Raw genomic sequence first — 17,875 nt, forward strand, 5'->3', positions numbered from 1 at the left:
AAGGAGCGGTTCTGGAGGAGAAGAAAAAGGAGGCACCCAAGGGTTGTAAATGGAGCTTGTAAGACAGAAGGGAGGAGAGCTGACACTTGGCTGCTTAGAGGTGAAGGAGGGAAGAACTAAGAGGAACGGGGGCAAAAGGCTGCATTCTGACATAGGGAGCATGGGGCTCTGGGTGCAAGATGGGGACTACAGCCACAGGGAGAGAGAGATGCACAGTAAGTCAGTGCAGTAAGAGTGGTAGGGATGGCAATGATCTCTCCAGAAGAGCCAGCCGTGCATGCAAAGAACCTCAAGGAAATGTGAAAAAATTGCCTACCACAGACATATTTGCTCCTGACTCCTGAGAGCCATGGACGAGGTAGCAGCTCTCAGTACACCCTCCCGAGATGCCTGCAGGGAGCCGAGCACCGTCCTCCTGCGCAGCCTCCCTAAGGACACCCAAACCTCCATCAAGGAACTGTGGTGTTTCAGGCTGACCCACCACTTCCCACTATCTCCTGAGCAACTCTTCCCCCTGTATTCCTCTTTGCAAAATTCGCTTCTTTTGCAAGTTCAACGTGATCAGATACCCATCATATGATCAAAAAAAAAAAAATAGCCGTGCCACATCAGGTGGTAGGAAACGCTGCCATTTCAGTCACATGAGGCCCAACTGCTGGGCCACGTGGTGTGCAGAGCTGGGGGCATGCAGCTTTTCACTAACTTCATCACTGGTTATGTGGTTTTCTCTATTCAAAAAAGAAACATTAAATAACTTCAACCCATCTTGCATAATTACCCGTGGAAGCGCAGAGCTGAAGTTGTCAGCTGAACTGCTTTGGCATTACCTCTTCACTTATACTGCGTTAGGACTTTATGTAACAAATACGTACAGGTTAAACGCTCAGTCACATTCCTGGCATTCCTTCACTACTGAGTATTACTTCACTTATGACTCCAGATGGCTTATTGAAAACAAGGACAAAAAGTCACTTTTTCAAGCAGCAACTGTTTATTATTGGGAAAAACAGTAGGACTTTATTTTTTTTCTCTTACATATAATTGATTTGAATAAAAATAATTTAAAAATTTTTAACTTCTTTTTATATTACATGAAAATAACTCGAAACAACTGTGAATTTTGAAAGCAAGAAGACAGACAAAACTGTTGTTTAGCTGCTGAGATGTAGCACTTGGATATTTTTTTAACTCAAATAGAGAAACTGTTCTCTCGTAACAGTCTAACCTCAGAGGTCAGTTCTCTTTTAAAGGAGGCTGGAAACGCTGGCTGGCGTTGCAGCTTGACAAACAACCCAATGCCATCTAAAACGACAATGTCAAGCCCTTTAAAAATAAACATTTAATTTCAGTATATTTTGGGGGGATTTTTGTTTTGTTTTGTTCTTGGCTTTTTTATTTTTGTAACTGTCTGCTGTCTCCAGCACCATCTCAGAGGCTGGAACGTTTCATTCCTTCCTCTGACGGTTTTGTCATTTTCCACTTGGCAGATACTGACCACCACACCCCGCTGCTCCTCACAGCGCAGCAGTCACCACTGCTGCCTTCTTATTTTCCTTGTCTGTTATCTGTATCGTCAGTGGGATTTACAGCCCTGGAATGTGATTTCTGAATTAATACACATTTTCCTACGGAATGACTTCCTTTGCAACCATAACTATGTAAAAACACTGTAACTTTGAATAACGAGTGGGTGGTGGCTCTTTTGAGATAAATCAGTGACACAGTTTAGAAAACCAAGGAGGCATTTTCACCCGACTGCAACAGTTTTAAGATCAGGTAAAATTTTGGACCTAAACTATGCCATTTGCTTTCCTTTGCAGATTAAGAATTACTTTTAGTTTTACCAAGAAATATTCTACTGGTATGAACTACGGAATTTTTGAAATTATTATGCATATTTATGTTTTACTTCTCTAAATATATTACTCATTTGTTTAATTCATTCAGGAATCTACCATACTGTCAACCAACTACAGTAATCCAGAAATATTTTCTGTGTATGGAAGGGGCTTAATCACTAAGCCACACTTTCCTGCAAAGCTTCAGTATTTTTGATTGGTAAAAAGCATTTCTCATTGAAATAATACTGAAGTGAAGCCCAAGCCCTCCTCCATATATAGGACTGTTAAGTTAATTAACTTTTCAGGACAAAACGCTGATCACATTCAATGACAAGATATACTATTGTTTTCACGACAGCTTCAGCGGTAGCTCTGGTGGTACAACTGTGTATCTTGGGTCAAGCTTAGGTGTGAAATCCTTGAAGTTCTTAGATGCTTCAGTACCAAATACATCTAAAACTTTCCTGTTCATGAGAGCAAACCTGAAAAACAAGAGACAGTGAACAGATTATTCATTTACTTTTGAAAAGCTAAATTAAAAAAAAAAAAATTTATTAATATATTTATAAAATTATTTAAATTATTTCACTTCATGAAAGACTATCCAAAACTTTGAAATACAGGCTTCAGCCTGCACTGTTTAGAGACTACAAGTTTTTAATCTTGAGCAATAAAGATTACAAAAATAAATTTGACAAATGTGATGAATAGTGTTTTCTGTAGATATACTTTATACAACACAACTTGTGGAAAAGGGGGAAGGAGAGAGTTCTCTTCCACTTTTAACTTCACGAAAAAAGTCAAAACAAATGTACTACTCTTCTTTCTCACCCCAACCTCATAAACTCTGGCCATGCCTGCCCAACTGTGGATAACAATTTTATGTTACAATCCATTACGTTACAATCTATTTCCATCTCTTTAGTCTTCAAAATTGTTGAGTGAAAGACCTATGAAATGCCAAAAGAATCTGCCTCTATGGAGAGAGTGTCAAAATTACTATTACTGAGCTTTACTTCAGATAAAATAAATGAGTAGAATAGAATTTCTTTTCCCTCCTCTCTTTCAACTAAAGTGACTTAAGGATTAGCACAAGAAGGAAAAACGCAGCCAAAACTGGACATCTGCACTGACATCATCCCCCATATCATGTTTGTACAGCCTCAGAGGTTGCAGACTGCCTCCAGGCATCCCAGGGAAAGCTTCTCACTATGTCTAGCAATGTATTCAGTTGCCTCATGTCCATCTAAGAGTGTACTTTGCCATGGGAGGTGTAGATTCAACATGCTCCACGGACCAGCCTCTGATTTCACTTCTATTTTTACAGTCTGGAGAGCTCACTGTCACAACAAGCATTACCTTTTATAATCCCACTCATAAACTGATCTACATCAAGATTTGGATGCCTTGTTTCTGCCACATAATACATCAGTATAACAGTGTACACTTCATTAAATTGTATTGTTATAAAACAGTTACAGCAAAATCTATTTTAAAAGGTAAGCATTTTAGATACCTGCAGCAATAAAAGTATCCAGTAAGATAAAAATACCCAGTAAGATATTACAGTGCAAATTTATGTTTATAATCAGTGAAAATTTTTCATTAGTTTTCCAAGAAAAGAAATTAGTTTCCCAACTGAAATAGATGTCCTATAAAAAATTATTGAATCTTCAAAGTATTCTAGGAAATATTCTGACATTTCCACTAATGCTTTCAAACACAAACTAATACCATGCTGTCAGCCACTGTACATATTGATTTCTTCAACCTGTATAGTTGTTTACCAGATTCTTCATATTCCACAGAAATCTGAAAGCATTCCAACCTCCAAGTGAACTAAAGATAAAAAAACTTGCAAGTAAAACACTCGTCTGCTAAATAGTCTTAACTAGACTTAAATCTTTGCTTCTGCCATTAGACTGAACGTAGCAATGTCACTTCAGTAGCAAAGAACTTCAAGTGACTGGAAACCATTTGAAAAGCAACATAAATACTCAGAACACTAGCCCATACATACTCCTCCTACAGCTCTGCTGTTGACAGTGGATGACACAGAAAATTGAATGCCATCAATGACGTGTTTAGACAAGCCATAACATATCCCTGATTACATACCTGCCCTTTGTTAGTCGTAAAAGAAATTTCCAGTACGAAGGTCTCAGGTTCTGAACTTCCATGACGGCCTGCAAGAGAGTCTTGTGTCAGAGCCAGCTGACAGCGTCACAGAGAAGTCTAATTAATTTGCCACATTACATTGCCAAAATCAGTGAAAGGATAGTTATGGAAATATATATAACATATTTTAATTTTTTAAAAATCATCTCATGATTCATGGACAGAAAGCAGCTGTGACCACCTGCCAATGTCCAGTGCTACCAGTAGACAAACCATTCACAGCTGAATTCAATGCAGCACATGACCACCACCAGCACAGACTGGTATTTCTAGAAAGTCTCTTTCAAAAGTGGTGGTAATTAAATTTGATCTCATTGAAGACAAAGCAACAATAATTCTTATATTCCTATATGCATGATTTTTCACTTCTGGATGCCAAATTTACCTGCTTTTTTATCCTCCACTCACTCTGCATTTTGTGATCTACCATTTCTTGTAGTCATCTTCATGTTTCATGTTACATATCTTAAATTATGTTATATAGCAAAATCCTTGTTTTCTCTCTGTTCCATTACTTTTCTAGGTCACTTATGAATATAGGGAATAACAAACATCTCAGCATAGATTCCTTTGCTAATTTCCCTCTTTTTCTCCCTCCCAAACCTAGTAATTTATTTCCAGTCTTGGGCCTCTTTTCCAACTAGTTATTAAGTAATGAAAAACCCATTCCTCTTTTCTCATATTAACTTTATTTCTGTTAGCCTCAATGACCCCTGCCGATACTATTTTGGAGATCTCAGTGCTGCAGACCTTCAGGAATATTCCAAGTACTAAAATATCCGTTCACTTTGATACTAGAATTAGAGATATTCCCAAATACATGGGAGCAATGAGGAGGAGGAGTGGAACTGTTCTGTTAAGCACGAGACAGCAGGAGACTGCTTTAGAGTAATTTTATATTTTCTTTATTGAGTGGTACAAAAATATATTTTATTATGAAAAAAATAAAAAAAGATTCAGGGACATTCCAGCAGATTTAGAAAGGGGGAGATGTAGTGGAATAATGTCGAGCAATTTGGGTACCATTGAAAAGGAGTTTTTAAAGCTGATGCAGCTGATAAAGGGACTGGTGGTGAAAGCATGTAATTGACTTGGAAAGGGCAAAAGATGATAACCACAGCTTGTTTCAAATATAAAACTTCAGATTTCCTTGCTAATTTTTTGCAGACTCTTTCAAATAGGCAACTTGAATTCAAGTTAGCTGAAAGTGAAAAAAGCCAGTTCGTTTAAAAAACATAAAATAGTACAATCTGTTGTTTGTCTCCTTGAGAAACAGTCCTTTCATATGCTTGTGAAAGTCCGTATATTTATATTCATCTTCTGGGTCAAGACATTTTGCAATCCTTTCCAAAGAATTCAATGCTTTGTAGAATATATTCAGTTATAAGCATGTAAGAAGTTTTAGAAATGATCTTCCCACAGCGACACTCAAAGCAGGATTCAGGAGCCCTAATTCACAGCATCTTGCCAGAATCACTACATCACATCATCTTTTCTATATCACTGTATCCCTGTGCTCCTCATTTCATTCAACGTTTGACTTAAACTAGAATTTCATGTTCTGATAGAAGACAACATACTTACTGCCTGAAAGCATATCGATGTAGAAATGGCATAGATGATGCTGTCTGCATGAGGAAAATAGGGAACTTTCCCTGCTTCAATGCCTTTGAAGTATATAGTCTATAAAATAAACCAGAAATGCTGAACGAAACAAAGTAAACAAAGTAGCTTTTTACTTTTTACCCTTTCAAAGTAACATGTTGAAATTATTAAACTATGCTTATATATTTTTGTGTATGTCCACAAATGTGACATTGATTGAGATAGCTTATAGAAGTTATCCAAGATCAATAGAGTAAGAGGCTATTAATGTATAGAACAGGACCTAGCAACAGCTTGGGTGTTAAAGGGTAGTATAGATCTTAAAAAAGGGAAAGTTTGCTATGTCAAATTCTTCATTTTAAAAAAGCAAAAGAACAATGCAATAACTATTCCAACAAAGTGAATATTCACTGTTCTTAAACAGCTTGAAATCACATACTTTTCTTTCTGAGAAAACATGTAAGTTTATTTTCCTGAGCACAGCTTGACCTTCCAAAGCAGCACACGCCTCTTTGGTCAGTTACCCTTGGCTTGTGTGAGATGATAAAAGTAGCAAAAATAAAAAAAAAAAAAAAAAGAAAAGAAAGAAAGAACACACAGCACTTTTCTTCTTTGACTGCAGCCACAATGTCTCAAAGTCCAGAGAAAACCATCAGCAATACAAGATAATATTGTTTTTTTACAACTGTGTTCTAAAAGTCAATATGGATAACTCAGATTTGTTTTTATAGAATGCATATGTGAACTACCTTTAGAGCCTGATCTAGGATTACAAGGAGCAAGAATAAACAGAGTGTATCTCCCTTTTTTATGTTTAATTTTAAGCCTAAAAAAAAAGTTCCTTCTTTTTATATTCTTTGAAATTAATTCTGCTCTGGTAATGGAGGTGGATAAATATCACTAGGGAATGAGGCCCTCGAGGTCTCAGGAGAAAGCTTTGTGATTCGGGGATGATGCATAATAAGAGAACGCTCTCAACTTATTCCAGTGGTGTTGTTGGGGAAATAACCATGACTAAGTCCCAATTTTATGGAAAAATCACAGTAAGAAATCAAAAGCTGGTCACCAAAGTATAATCAACATACCCAAACTCTACTAACTTTTTTTTTTTCCTTGGCTCCTAATTTTCACAAGTTCATAGAAATAATTCAAGACTGAAAAATGGTAATTAGAACAAAATTCGTTGCAAAACTGGGAATTCAGTTGAAGTATACTGACAAACAACTCCAGCTACAGACTAAAGCCTAAGCTATTTTGAGTTATCTTAGACTGTTGAATGCCAAAATTAGGGAACAAAGGCAGGAAGTTAAGCTGTAGCTTTTGGCAATAAATCTGCAATTAAGGACTAGTTTTGATTTACGTTTCTGGCAGAACAGACTTTCTTGGAACTTTCAGATTTAAAAAATTTGCAAAAGCTACAAAGCAAAGGACTATGAGGAAATTTAAAAAAACCATGAAGAATATACATGGAGACCAGTGGATAAAGGACTTTTAAAATGAGTTACAGAAAAGAAAATAAGAAAGAAATGAGACCACAGAACGGCAATGCCTCTTGGCATACATGTACTGAAATACACCACCGCCACACAACTGGAATTGTATTATACTGGAATTGTCTGACAAAGCCTGTGGAGTTAATTTTCTTTTTTTGCCTTGAAAAAATAGATGAAATGAAGAACTCTGTTACGAGGGTAGTATCTTACCTCTACCAATTTGGACACCAGATACATAGAGATAGTAGTACTTTTGTAAAACATCATAGAAATTCCTGCTAGGCATCCTGTAACAATTAGAAAACAAAAGTATTGTTAAGATTGTGATTTATTGTTGCTGTTGCAGTATGTCAGCTCAACAGACACTGCATAAGATTACGCTTTCTGTTGCTACAACAAAGTTCAGTGATGTTCCTCTGCTGCCCATTGAAATATGGTTTATGTCATTAAAAAAAGTTTTGAAACCCTGAAATAAATCTATAGTTCAGTGCTCAGGAGCACAGCACTGAATTTTCTCTCTCATCCCACAAGAAGAGATACTCTCAGGTTCCAATACATGATAGATGCACAAACAGCAGGTAAGGGCCTGTACCACCCCACAAATTTCATAGCAAAAGGGTCCTTCTTTGGATCCAGTGTAGCCCATCCTTTCAAATGTGTATTGTCACGTATGGAAGAGTAGTATTTGAACCTCACATCTCTACAGCTGGAAAATAAAAGAGAAATTTGCATTTGTGCATACAATCATATATTGTCCTTGAAGCTGACCATAACAAACACACCATTTGATGGAATTCGCCTTATAATTTTAATTGCAGCTCTTTCTTTGAAGCTACTTTCAACACCACTGTCATTTGACTCAACCTTGGTGAACAGTCCTATTTTCATCACAGAAGTCTGAACAGGTTACAGGAAGACAGACAAGAGAAATAATTGCAGAGTCCCAACAGAGGCAATATAAACTTCTTGTCATGGACTCACCAGCTACAAGTGCATGAAGCTCATCATCTAGGTTTCGTACCCAGCGCAGGAAGCAACTAGTACCCTGTAGGTGAACAAGAGCAGGATTAGCTGTAGTTATTTCTCTTTCATTACACAGAGACTGGAGATATTCCTCTATAGACTAGTAAAGCACACGGTATGAATTAAGAGTGTAGTGTGATAATACCCATAATCCACTGTACCTGAAACATTTCAGTGTTTTAATTAAGAGTTTACTGCTACCATTTCTTTCAAAATCAGAGAGCATATCAACCTAATTTGAATACCAGTTTAACTCCAAAGCTAATCTTGAATTCACATCATCTTCATTTGCTGTAGTTGTCTAGACTCTCCTATGATAAAGTCTGTTTTCAACTACACACCAAACACCTTGAGATTTTTCCATACATCCGATGAATTCTAGAACCAGGAAAACACATTAATCTAAAAAGTTAGAACTGCATGATTAAAAGACACAGTGAAACACATAATAACCTGTTTGTTGATACAGACAATACACAGCTCTTCAGGCCAGAATGGATGTAAGTAATTGTGGCTTAGGCCGCATTAAAATGTATTTCATTTGGATGACTGCAGATTACCAAATGATCCAGATTGTTCCACATCTGCCACATCTTCTGCATTGTTTTCTCAACTGTTTTGGAAATCCATACTTTGTCTCCAAATTTTACCCCTAGTAAATTTCTCTTTGCTTCTAAATGGTTCAAGATCTGCTTAGTAAGGCCAAATCCAGCACTGATGGCAACAAGAGAACATTATATAACTCAGTATGACAGCATGCTGACGTTTACTTTGAGATATGTGTGTCAGCTTCTTAATCCATCTAATATATGCTTTTTATGGAATCAAAGAATAAGATTTATGTTGGAAGGGACCTCTGGAGATCATCTGGTCCAGCCTGAAGCAGGTCTAACTAGAGCAGGTAGCTTAGGAATTTGTCCAGTTGAGTACTGAGCATCTCCAAGGATGAAAACTACACAGCCTCACTAGCCTGTTCCAATATTTGGCCGCCCTCACATGAAAATATATTTCCTTATAGTTCTTTGGATTCTCCTGTATTTCAGCTTGTGTCCATTGCCTTTCATACTATCACTGCACACCTCCAAGAGGTGTAGGTAGCAATAAAATCTCTGAACCTTTTTTCTCCAGCTTAAAACCCAGCTTTTCCTCACACACTGTATGATGCAGTCCTCAAATCATCTTGGTGGCCCTCAGGTGAACCCACTCTTGAAAGACATTAAAATTAAATAAGAAATTAAGTAATATCTGTGTCCAAAAATGGACACATTACCAGAGATGTGATATCACTAGCGATTTTACAGTGCACATTTTTATTAAATAGAATCACAGAATCAAGAATCATCTAGGTTGGAAAAGACCTTGAAGATCATCTAGTCCAACCATTAACCTAACATTGACCATTCTCAACTACACCATATCCCTAAGCACTATGTCGACCCGACTCTTAAACACCTCCAGGGATGGGGACTCTACCACCTCCCTGGGCAGCCCATTCCAACGCCCAACAACCCCTTCTGTAAAGAAATACTTCCTAATATCTAGTCTAAACCTTCCCTGGTGCAACTTGAGGCCATTACCTCTTGTCTTATCGCTTGTTACTTGGGAGAAGAGACTCATCCCCAGCTCTCTGCAATCTCCTTTCAGGTAGTTGTAGAGGGCAATGAGGTCTCCCCTCAGCCTCCTCTTCTCCAGGCTAAACAACCCCAGTTCCCTCAGCCGCTCCTCGTACGACATGTGCTCCAGACCCTGCACCAGCTTCGTTGCCCTTCTCTGGACATGCCCGAGTCATTCAATGTCCTTTTTGGAGTGAGGGGCCCAAAACTGAACACAGTAATTGAGGTGTGGCCTCACCAGTGCCGAGTACAGGGGCAAGACCCCTTCCCTGCCCCTGCTGGCCACGCTATTGCTGATACAAGCCAGGATGCCATTGGCCTTCTTGGCCACCTGGGCACACTGCTGGCTCATGTTCAGCTGGCTGTCAATCAACACCCCCAGGTCCCTCTCTGACTGGCAGCTCTCCAGCCACTCCTCCCCAAGCCTGTAGCGCTGCTGGGGGTTGTTGTGGCCCAAGTGCAGCACCCGGCATTTGGCCTTATTGAAACTCATACAGTTGGCCTTAGCCCATCGCTCCAGCCTGTCCAGATCTCTCTGCAGAGCCTCCCTACCCTTGAGCCGATGAACACTCCCACCCAACTTGGTGTCATCTGCAAATTTACTGAGGATGCACTCGATCCCCTCGTCTAGATCATCAATAAAGATGTTAAACAGGAGTGGCCCCAAAACCAAGCCCTGGGGGAAATAAATAGCTTGTAAAGCCATTGATCCATTGCAATTATGACAGCCAACTTTCCTACTCAAACTTGTAAACTAATTTAAAAAAGGAAACCAGGCTACCATGGCCAACTTATTTTCTGCAAAACCATGTTTGCTGACATTAGCAGTCAGGGTAGAGACAAGATGTTAATAATACAGCTACTACAATCCTACATAGCATTTTGGACTGCTTTTAGGGACAAGATCGACTTTTTTTAAAAGCCATCCATAAAGCAATTCCTTTGGGTTCAAAATGCATCAAGCATTTCAATTTTTTTTGGCTGTGGTCCAATCTTTTAGAGTGGCTAGAATCTCTGCTGCCCTACATGCTTATTTCAAACTGTAAGAAAAATAATATGCAACCCAAATCTGTGTAAGTTACAGAATGCAAACAGTAACAGAAAGGATCATAGAATCACAGAATCGCTTGGGTTGGAAAAGACCTTGAAGATCATCGAGTCCAACCATTAACCTCACACTGCCAAGCCCACCACTAAACCATGTCCCTACACACCACATCTACACGTCTTTTACACCTCCAGGGATGGTGACTCAACCACTGCCCTGGGCAGACTGTTCCAATGCTTGACAATCCTTTCAGTGAAGAAATTTTTCCTAATATCCAATCTAAACCTCCCCTGGCACAACTTGAGGCCATTTCCTCTTGTCCTGTCGCTTGTTACTTGGGAGAAGAGACCATCCCCCACCTCGCTACAGCCTCCTTTCAGGTAGTTGTATACAGCAATAAGGTCTCCCCTCAGCCTCCTTTTCTCCAGGCTAAACAACCCCAGTTCCCTCAGTGGCTCCCCATAAGATTTGTGCTTTAGACCCTTCACCAGCTCTGTTGCCCTTCTCTGGACATGCTCCAGCACCTCAATGTCTTTCTTGTAGTGAGGGGCCCAAAACTGAACCCAGTATTTGAGGTGCAGCCTCACCAGGGCCGAGTATGTGCTTAATAAACTATAAATAAAGGTCAGAGTATATCACCCTTGTAAAATGAGTATCTGTAGAATTAAATTACACTTTGCAATTGGAGCTTTTAAAAGACATCAAAATCATTTCAGTTTTTGCAACTGAAATCCTTTTTGCTCTAGAGGCTCTTTTCTTAGAGTTTGAGCAAAATTTCAGTTTTCAAATAAACTCTGAACAGCCCATTTGCACTTTGCCATCAAAATTTGCAAACTGTAACCTTACAAATTCCTGTCTCTCAATCTGACTGCAAGTCAAGTGAAATGCTGTTTTGCTTACAAATAACACCTGGGTTTTTTTAATTTTCAGTAAGTAGTACTTACCCCAAATAATTTAGAATTATTTTAACTTTGCAGAGCAAGTAAAGTGGCAGTTGAAAAATGACATGTGTGATTAGGAGTATAAAAGTGCAAAAGCCACTTCAGCACTGCACTATGCAATACATTCTGCCTTAGGGCGTGTGCTTTGTCACATTCCCTTTTGGCATAAATAAACATAATTCGATTAATTCCAACAATGCTGTATGAACACGTATCAGTTCACAATCTGTCATCTTATAATGGTGCAGAAGGGTAGATTTCCAAATGGTAAACGCAATGTCTCCTCAGCTGCACATGATATATGTTCTGCAATCTGCTGCTATTTAGCGTCAAGTAAGAATTCCAGATATTTGAGCCAAAAAATCTGCAAATGGCTTCTTTCTGGCAAAACTGCTGCTACTGCAGTCACTACTCGTGTCTGCACTAAAATGTTTTTGTGTAACAGCAAGTCCCTATGAAATCTGAATTCACTTTCTCTGAAGTACTCTGCATCTCCCTATTTTGATACCATGCTGCAAAATCTATCTGGTTTATTCATAAATGACAGAAAAAATACACGGAATGGAAGACTAGTTTTCTATTTACAGTTTGATTATTGCAAAACTATAGAATGTGTCAGTGACATGCGGTAGCAAACAGTATCAGTAATATTAAGCAACTAGACTTTTTAGCTCTTCATGTTATTCTGAAAAGTGAAATAAAACCCATGGAACTCGTCATTTCTGTATGTTATAAGCTTACTTTGTATATACTGACGAAAGATCCCAGAAAAGCTCCAAGCTGGAAATTTTCCTTGTTGTAGAAGAGGGAAAGTAGCCGGGATGGTTCTGTAAACAGATGCCGGAAGGTGGATGGAATCCGAAGGCAACACTGGATCAGGTAACCGATGCTAAACATCCTAATGAAGCCCTAGAGAAAAGAAAGAAAGATTTTGTGGTAAGAAACCACAAATTCATAAAAAGGAAAAGCAAAAACGTCTACAGAAGTACTTATTTTTTACATCAAGCAGTTTAAAACCCACTCTGCAGATACTATGTAAAATGCATCCCCATCTAGAAATTCAAGACCAGGGTTTTTTTCCTCATTCCCCTGTAAAATAGCAAAGGCAATAAAATCATAGACAATTGACTCTCCTTTAATTTCTATGAATATCTTAAAAGGCCTCAAGGGACAAACTCTACTTCTCTTCTGCTCCAAAATTCTGTCCTTTGAAATAATCCTGATGACTTCATTTCCAGGTTACTGACCAGCTTTTAACCACAAATGGGTATATAGAGGAAAGTAATGCGGTGGAAAAAAAGAGCTACACTCAAATGTCTGGAGAAAGCACTAAATGAGGAAAAAGTCCACAAAAAACAAATTTCAGAAAGTGTGAGAATTAGAAATTGACCCTGATGGCCTGGCACATGCTCACATACTTTCCCTCAACCAAACTGGAGGTTGAGTGACGCCTGCAGCAAAGGGCGAAACTGGAAGGGAGACTATGTGCAGAGCTACTGAGAAAGGATAACATGGGTTCCAATGATTTTTTTCTTACTACTCCACCTTGGATTCAGATCTGCTTTTTTATACCACATCACAACACCACACTTGACTTTTTCTTTCCAAATTCATCTCTCCAGTTTCTTATAACTTTCTCCAAAGCCTCCTATCATTATTCTTACCCTATGGCTGAACTTCTCTAATAATTCTGAATAAAATCTATCCATTTTTTGGTTGGAAGACACCTTATCTGAAAACTATCTGTGCAGTTAACATTGGCAAATAAGGCAGTCACCCACTGCTCATTTCTGTAGTTCATTTTTCAGAAGATACTCAGGGACACCGACACAATTTCAGTTACAGGGATAACTGGCAGAGGGTTTCATTGAGCAGCCTTTCAAACTCAGAAACGCAAAACATTTTTGTCTTCTACAGAACTTTATAATGCATCATAAAGCTCATAAAATTTTACTGTGGTTAAACATCCAGTAATAAACTCTTCCTGAAGCAATTACTCTCCCTGCTTCTCAAGATGTGGTTTATGAGAATCAAGTGGAAGAAAATATATTGTGTCATCTAATGATCCAGTAGCTATGAATGAAAAATTTCCACTTCTTCATCTGCTCTCTTAAAGGTATGTAAATTGTACATACTGAACAGCTAACGACCCAGTGTTTTCTGATTGTGTAGTGGAAATGCCTACTGAAAGGTATGCAAGGTAGGCAGAGATGTAAATGCACTGTGAATTCTGTGTAGTTATAATGTCAAAATTAAGATGAGCATATATTCACACCTAAAATGAAGAGGTGCCCTAGTATGAAGTACGTAACCCTCGTCTTCCAAAAGTGGAGATGATTATGATACCACGTACCATTACATAAAAAGAAAGTCCTAAAATGAGCAGTTATGAACAAAGTCCAAAACAAGAGAACAAACAACAGTATGGTATGTTTGACATTTTCATCCAGCTGTAGGAAAAGTTACTCTGATGGGGTGAGGAACACCATATTAGGAAACACATTCCAACTGGAAACACTCAAATATATCTGTGATATATATTTTTTTTATGATAGCTTACTTAGAAATGCTGAACTGAAGGATTGAGGCTTAGCTATGATGTGCACCAAGTAGTGCACAAAATCTTTTTATTTAGCTCATTAAATCAACCAGATGAATCCATATCACACTTATAGGTGCTTTTCAGAGTCAAAGAAAGCATTACATCTTATAACTAATGCACAATATTGTAACTTTTCTCTTCCATAAAAAGACCTCAAATGACAATGGAGGTAGAAAACAGTAGAGTCTATGCAGGACACCAAAGCGTAAGTGAGCAAAGAAAACTACCAAGAGCCATTTCTCCACAGACACTGAATTGGGACTCAGATCAGCCAGAATTAGCAGCACGGTGAAACTACATATCTGCAAAACTCACTGAATAAACTTTTTTTTTTTGCCTTTTGAGAAACAGATTTCTTAAAAGGTTAATAATACAGTCATTTGCTATAACCCAAATTCATAAAAGCATGTGTGTGCACATTAACAGTTCAGTAACATATCAGAACTGAGTCAACCTGTTGCAATACATTAGGAATTAGTTAAAATATTTAAAATAAATTAGTTAAGATATTTAAAATTTGTTCCTAGCATACAGTAGCCCATGTTCCTTCAAGAGACAGAATGCAGAGACTCCAATCATCAGAAAATAAGCTCATATTCTTTATGGTCATCCTAGTCATTAGGTAAATTGTGAGGGTTATCTGGTGTCATCTGCAGCATCAGCAGAAATAATGGACAACTGGACTACTACTGTAGGCTAATGTCTCCTCATTGTAATCAAGTGAAATCCAAAAGAGGAAAAATACTGCTTGACTCCTTCTGCTAATGCTTTCCAGACATTTACAAACCCAAAGCATTTTAAGTATTTAAAATTTGAAGGGAAGTTTATGAAATCAGGTGCTATGTTATTACTAAATGTTACATAAAAGCTATCATGGATTACATCAACTAGCTAACGTGCATTTAAATGTAAAGCAGGAGAAAAAGAACATGCAATGACAATTAAAGCACAGATATGATGAGAAGATGAGATGTTCAAGGGTAAGGGAAAATACAGCACGGAGAAGAAATTTTGACAATAAGCAGCTCATCAGATCATGATCAGATTTGAAAGCTCCCTTACACATACGGAATTATAAAAACATGCTCAAATCATATCAGCTGACAGCTATTACTGATCCACTACAGGAACAGTCATAGAGAGAAATAAAAATGCTTTAAGAATTTTGGATCTTTAAAAATCCAAATACATCAAAATAAAATTTTTCACTTGTGTTTTAATTTTAAAAAAAGTCACAGAAAAGGCAGGAAATTCAAAGATCTGGCTACCACTTCAGTGATATTTCCCTGATTATATTATTGTAGTCAAGAATAATTTATACTAAAATACTATACAAAACTGATACAAGAATGAAGTATAGTTCAAATGCACAATTGGTTTCTGTAAAGAGAGAACAGCCTCATAAAAATGTCTTTTTTAAATTTATTTTTAGTCAGGGCAAGACTTAGTTCAGCTCCATTATCATTGGGTGTTCTTCTCCCCTTATCTCCTTTCAAAGGTATATGAAATGCGAAGAATATGATCCTGAATAAACAACTGAAGAGGACAGACTCCTGACTATTCGCTTTTTTTTTTAACCTGTTCTTTTCATCATGAACATGTCTCCCCACTCACTCAAGAAAGAGCAGAGAGAGCAGTGTGGGGCCAATCTACTGTAATTTGAGGAACTCGCAACCTGAAATCAGATTTGGGTCTCTCAACTGGAGTAATTCAACAAGACTAACTCTTGTTTCTTGGTCACCCTTCAGCTGTAAAGGCATTTCGGGCTCGTTATATTCCATAACACTCAGATCACCTCTCTCTACCCATGAAGTCTCACACAGACAACCATTCTTCCAGCAGATTATGACAGTTTTCTATGGAGAAGAGGCATCAGTTCCATTACAAGTACTCTACCAGAAATCCTTACTTGTTGTTCTAACTGTGCTCGTAAAATAATACAGTGTTATGAGGGTACTTATGGATTTGACTGCTGAGCATGCAGCACAGAATGAGTAAGGATTTTGTGTGAGATTAATAAAAAGCTTAGAAACCAAGTCTGGACTAACAGTAGTTAAGAGCTAATTACTGTAAAATATGCCTAAGTAATGAAACACAGCACTTTATGTAAAGTGCAGCAGACTGAAGTTATACCAAAGCACCCATGAAAAAAGAAGCACACTAGGAGATACTGCCATCAGCAGAGATCTGGAACTGCAGCATATCAACCCATAAAATCACTTCTGCTTAATTTTAATCTTTGTTTTGAATATAATATTAACTGCAGTCTTGTAGTACATTGATTCTGAAGGCCAGGCACTGATATCTAGGGGGAAAACAGAGTACGCTGCAAATGAAGGCACAGGGAATGTTTGCTCCCCAGAGGATGCTGACCAAACATAGATGAATCAAGAAATGGGAGACAAAGTGGGCCAGGAGGCACTGAACAGTAAACTTGCTGGGCAAGGCAATGAACAAGCACAAAAGAAATGGAGAGTCCGTGTCCCCAAAGATGTTATGCCTTGAAGAAAAGAGCCCATGAATGAAACATTAAGTGGACTGAGATAGTGGTGAGAGGCTGTAAATTTCTAATTTTAATCTGGGTTCTGTTAAATGTATGTCATACCTACAACGGAAAAATGACATAACTATCCTGAACTATTCGTGAATGCTCTACTGCATATTCTCATTGTAATTCAGCAGAACAATTAAGCACCATCACAAATCCTTACGTCCATGTTACACAGTGGTACGCTAATATACTGCAATGCAAAAAGAGTGTTAATACAGCACAAAATAATGTTGTTAATAAACATACATGAATAAATGTTGTACTAGATCTGATGCTAGATTTAAGCATAGCTCTTCTGAGATAACATTAACTGTATATGAAATTTTAATTTTAAAAAGTTATTTTTGAAAGCAATATATATCAAAAGCATCTGGAGATACTCAAATCCATTTTTGCTGCTCCATATATAAAAACGGGTAAATTATTAAGTGACTAAGAACTTCTGGAGTCTTACCAACTCCTAAAACAGGCATAGCAGGTGGTACCACCTGTGCCAACCCAACACCAGCCAAAAAAAATCCCTACACAGTACTCCTCTGAAAAAAAATGCGCTGATCACATTAATAATGGAGGATGAATTATGCCACCGGACATAAACAGCTCTTCCTGGGCGCAGCAACTGTGACCAATCTCTCATTACCCTGAGCCCTTAAAATAAATGAGTGGAGGAGTGAGCCCAGCGCCCAGCAGCAGCGTGCCAGACCCGCGCAGCTGCACATGCGCCAGGGCTGCGTCGCCTGCCGAAGCAGCACATTCCAGGTGCTTTATTTAGGGTGGAGTCACAAGTGGGCTCTGCAGCGAAGTGCACCACATAGCTAAACAAGTTCCTTGCTCGCTAGTCCACTTTTTTCCCACACATTTGACGTTATTCATTCACTACAGCTAATCTGAAAGACAGAGAACTTTAACCCCCACCACCACCCTGTCCTAAATTGAGAAAATCTGTTTTCAGGCTTGTCACATTTTCAATCGAAGAGGAA

The 17,875-nt window shown here is 38.3% G+C and overlaps 1 protein-coding gene across 1 annotated transcript in view; it reads right to left on the minus strand.

Annotated features, from left to right (window-relative positions):
- Positions 1 to 968: 968 nt before the first annotated feature.
- The window catches only part of TMEM135 (transmembrane protein 135), a 186,802-nt gene continuing 169,895 nt past the window's right edge, over positions 969 to 17,875 (minus strand). Inside the window, exons 10-15 of the mRNA XM_074860305.1 lie at positions 12,484 to 12,651; positions 8,099 to 8,162; positions 7,328 to 7,404; positions 5,604 to 5,702; positions 3,960 to 4,027; positions 969 to 2,323 (exon numbers count right to left, since the gene is read on the minus strand). Of these exons, the coding sequence (XP_074716406.1) occupies positions 2,191 to 2,323; positions 3,960 to 4,027; positions 5,604 to 5,702; positions 7,328 to 7,404; positions 8,099 to 8,162; positions 12,484 to 12,651 (609 nt within the window). The 3' untranslated portion in view covers positions 969 to 2,190. The remainder of the gene's footprint in view (positions 2,324 to 3,959; positions 4,028 to 5,603; positions 5,703 to 7,327; positions 7,405 to 8,098; positions 8,163 to 12,483; positions 12,652 to 17,875) is intronic.

The sequence above is a fragment of the Strix uralensis genome, chromosome 2 (genome assembly GCF_047716275.1).
Source record: "Strix uralensis isolate ZFMK-TIS-50842 chromosome 2, bStrUra1, whole genome shotgun sequence".
Lineage (NCBI taxonomy): Eukaryota > Metazoa > Chordata > Aves > Strigiformes > Strigidae > Strix > Strix uralensis.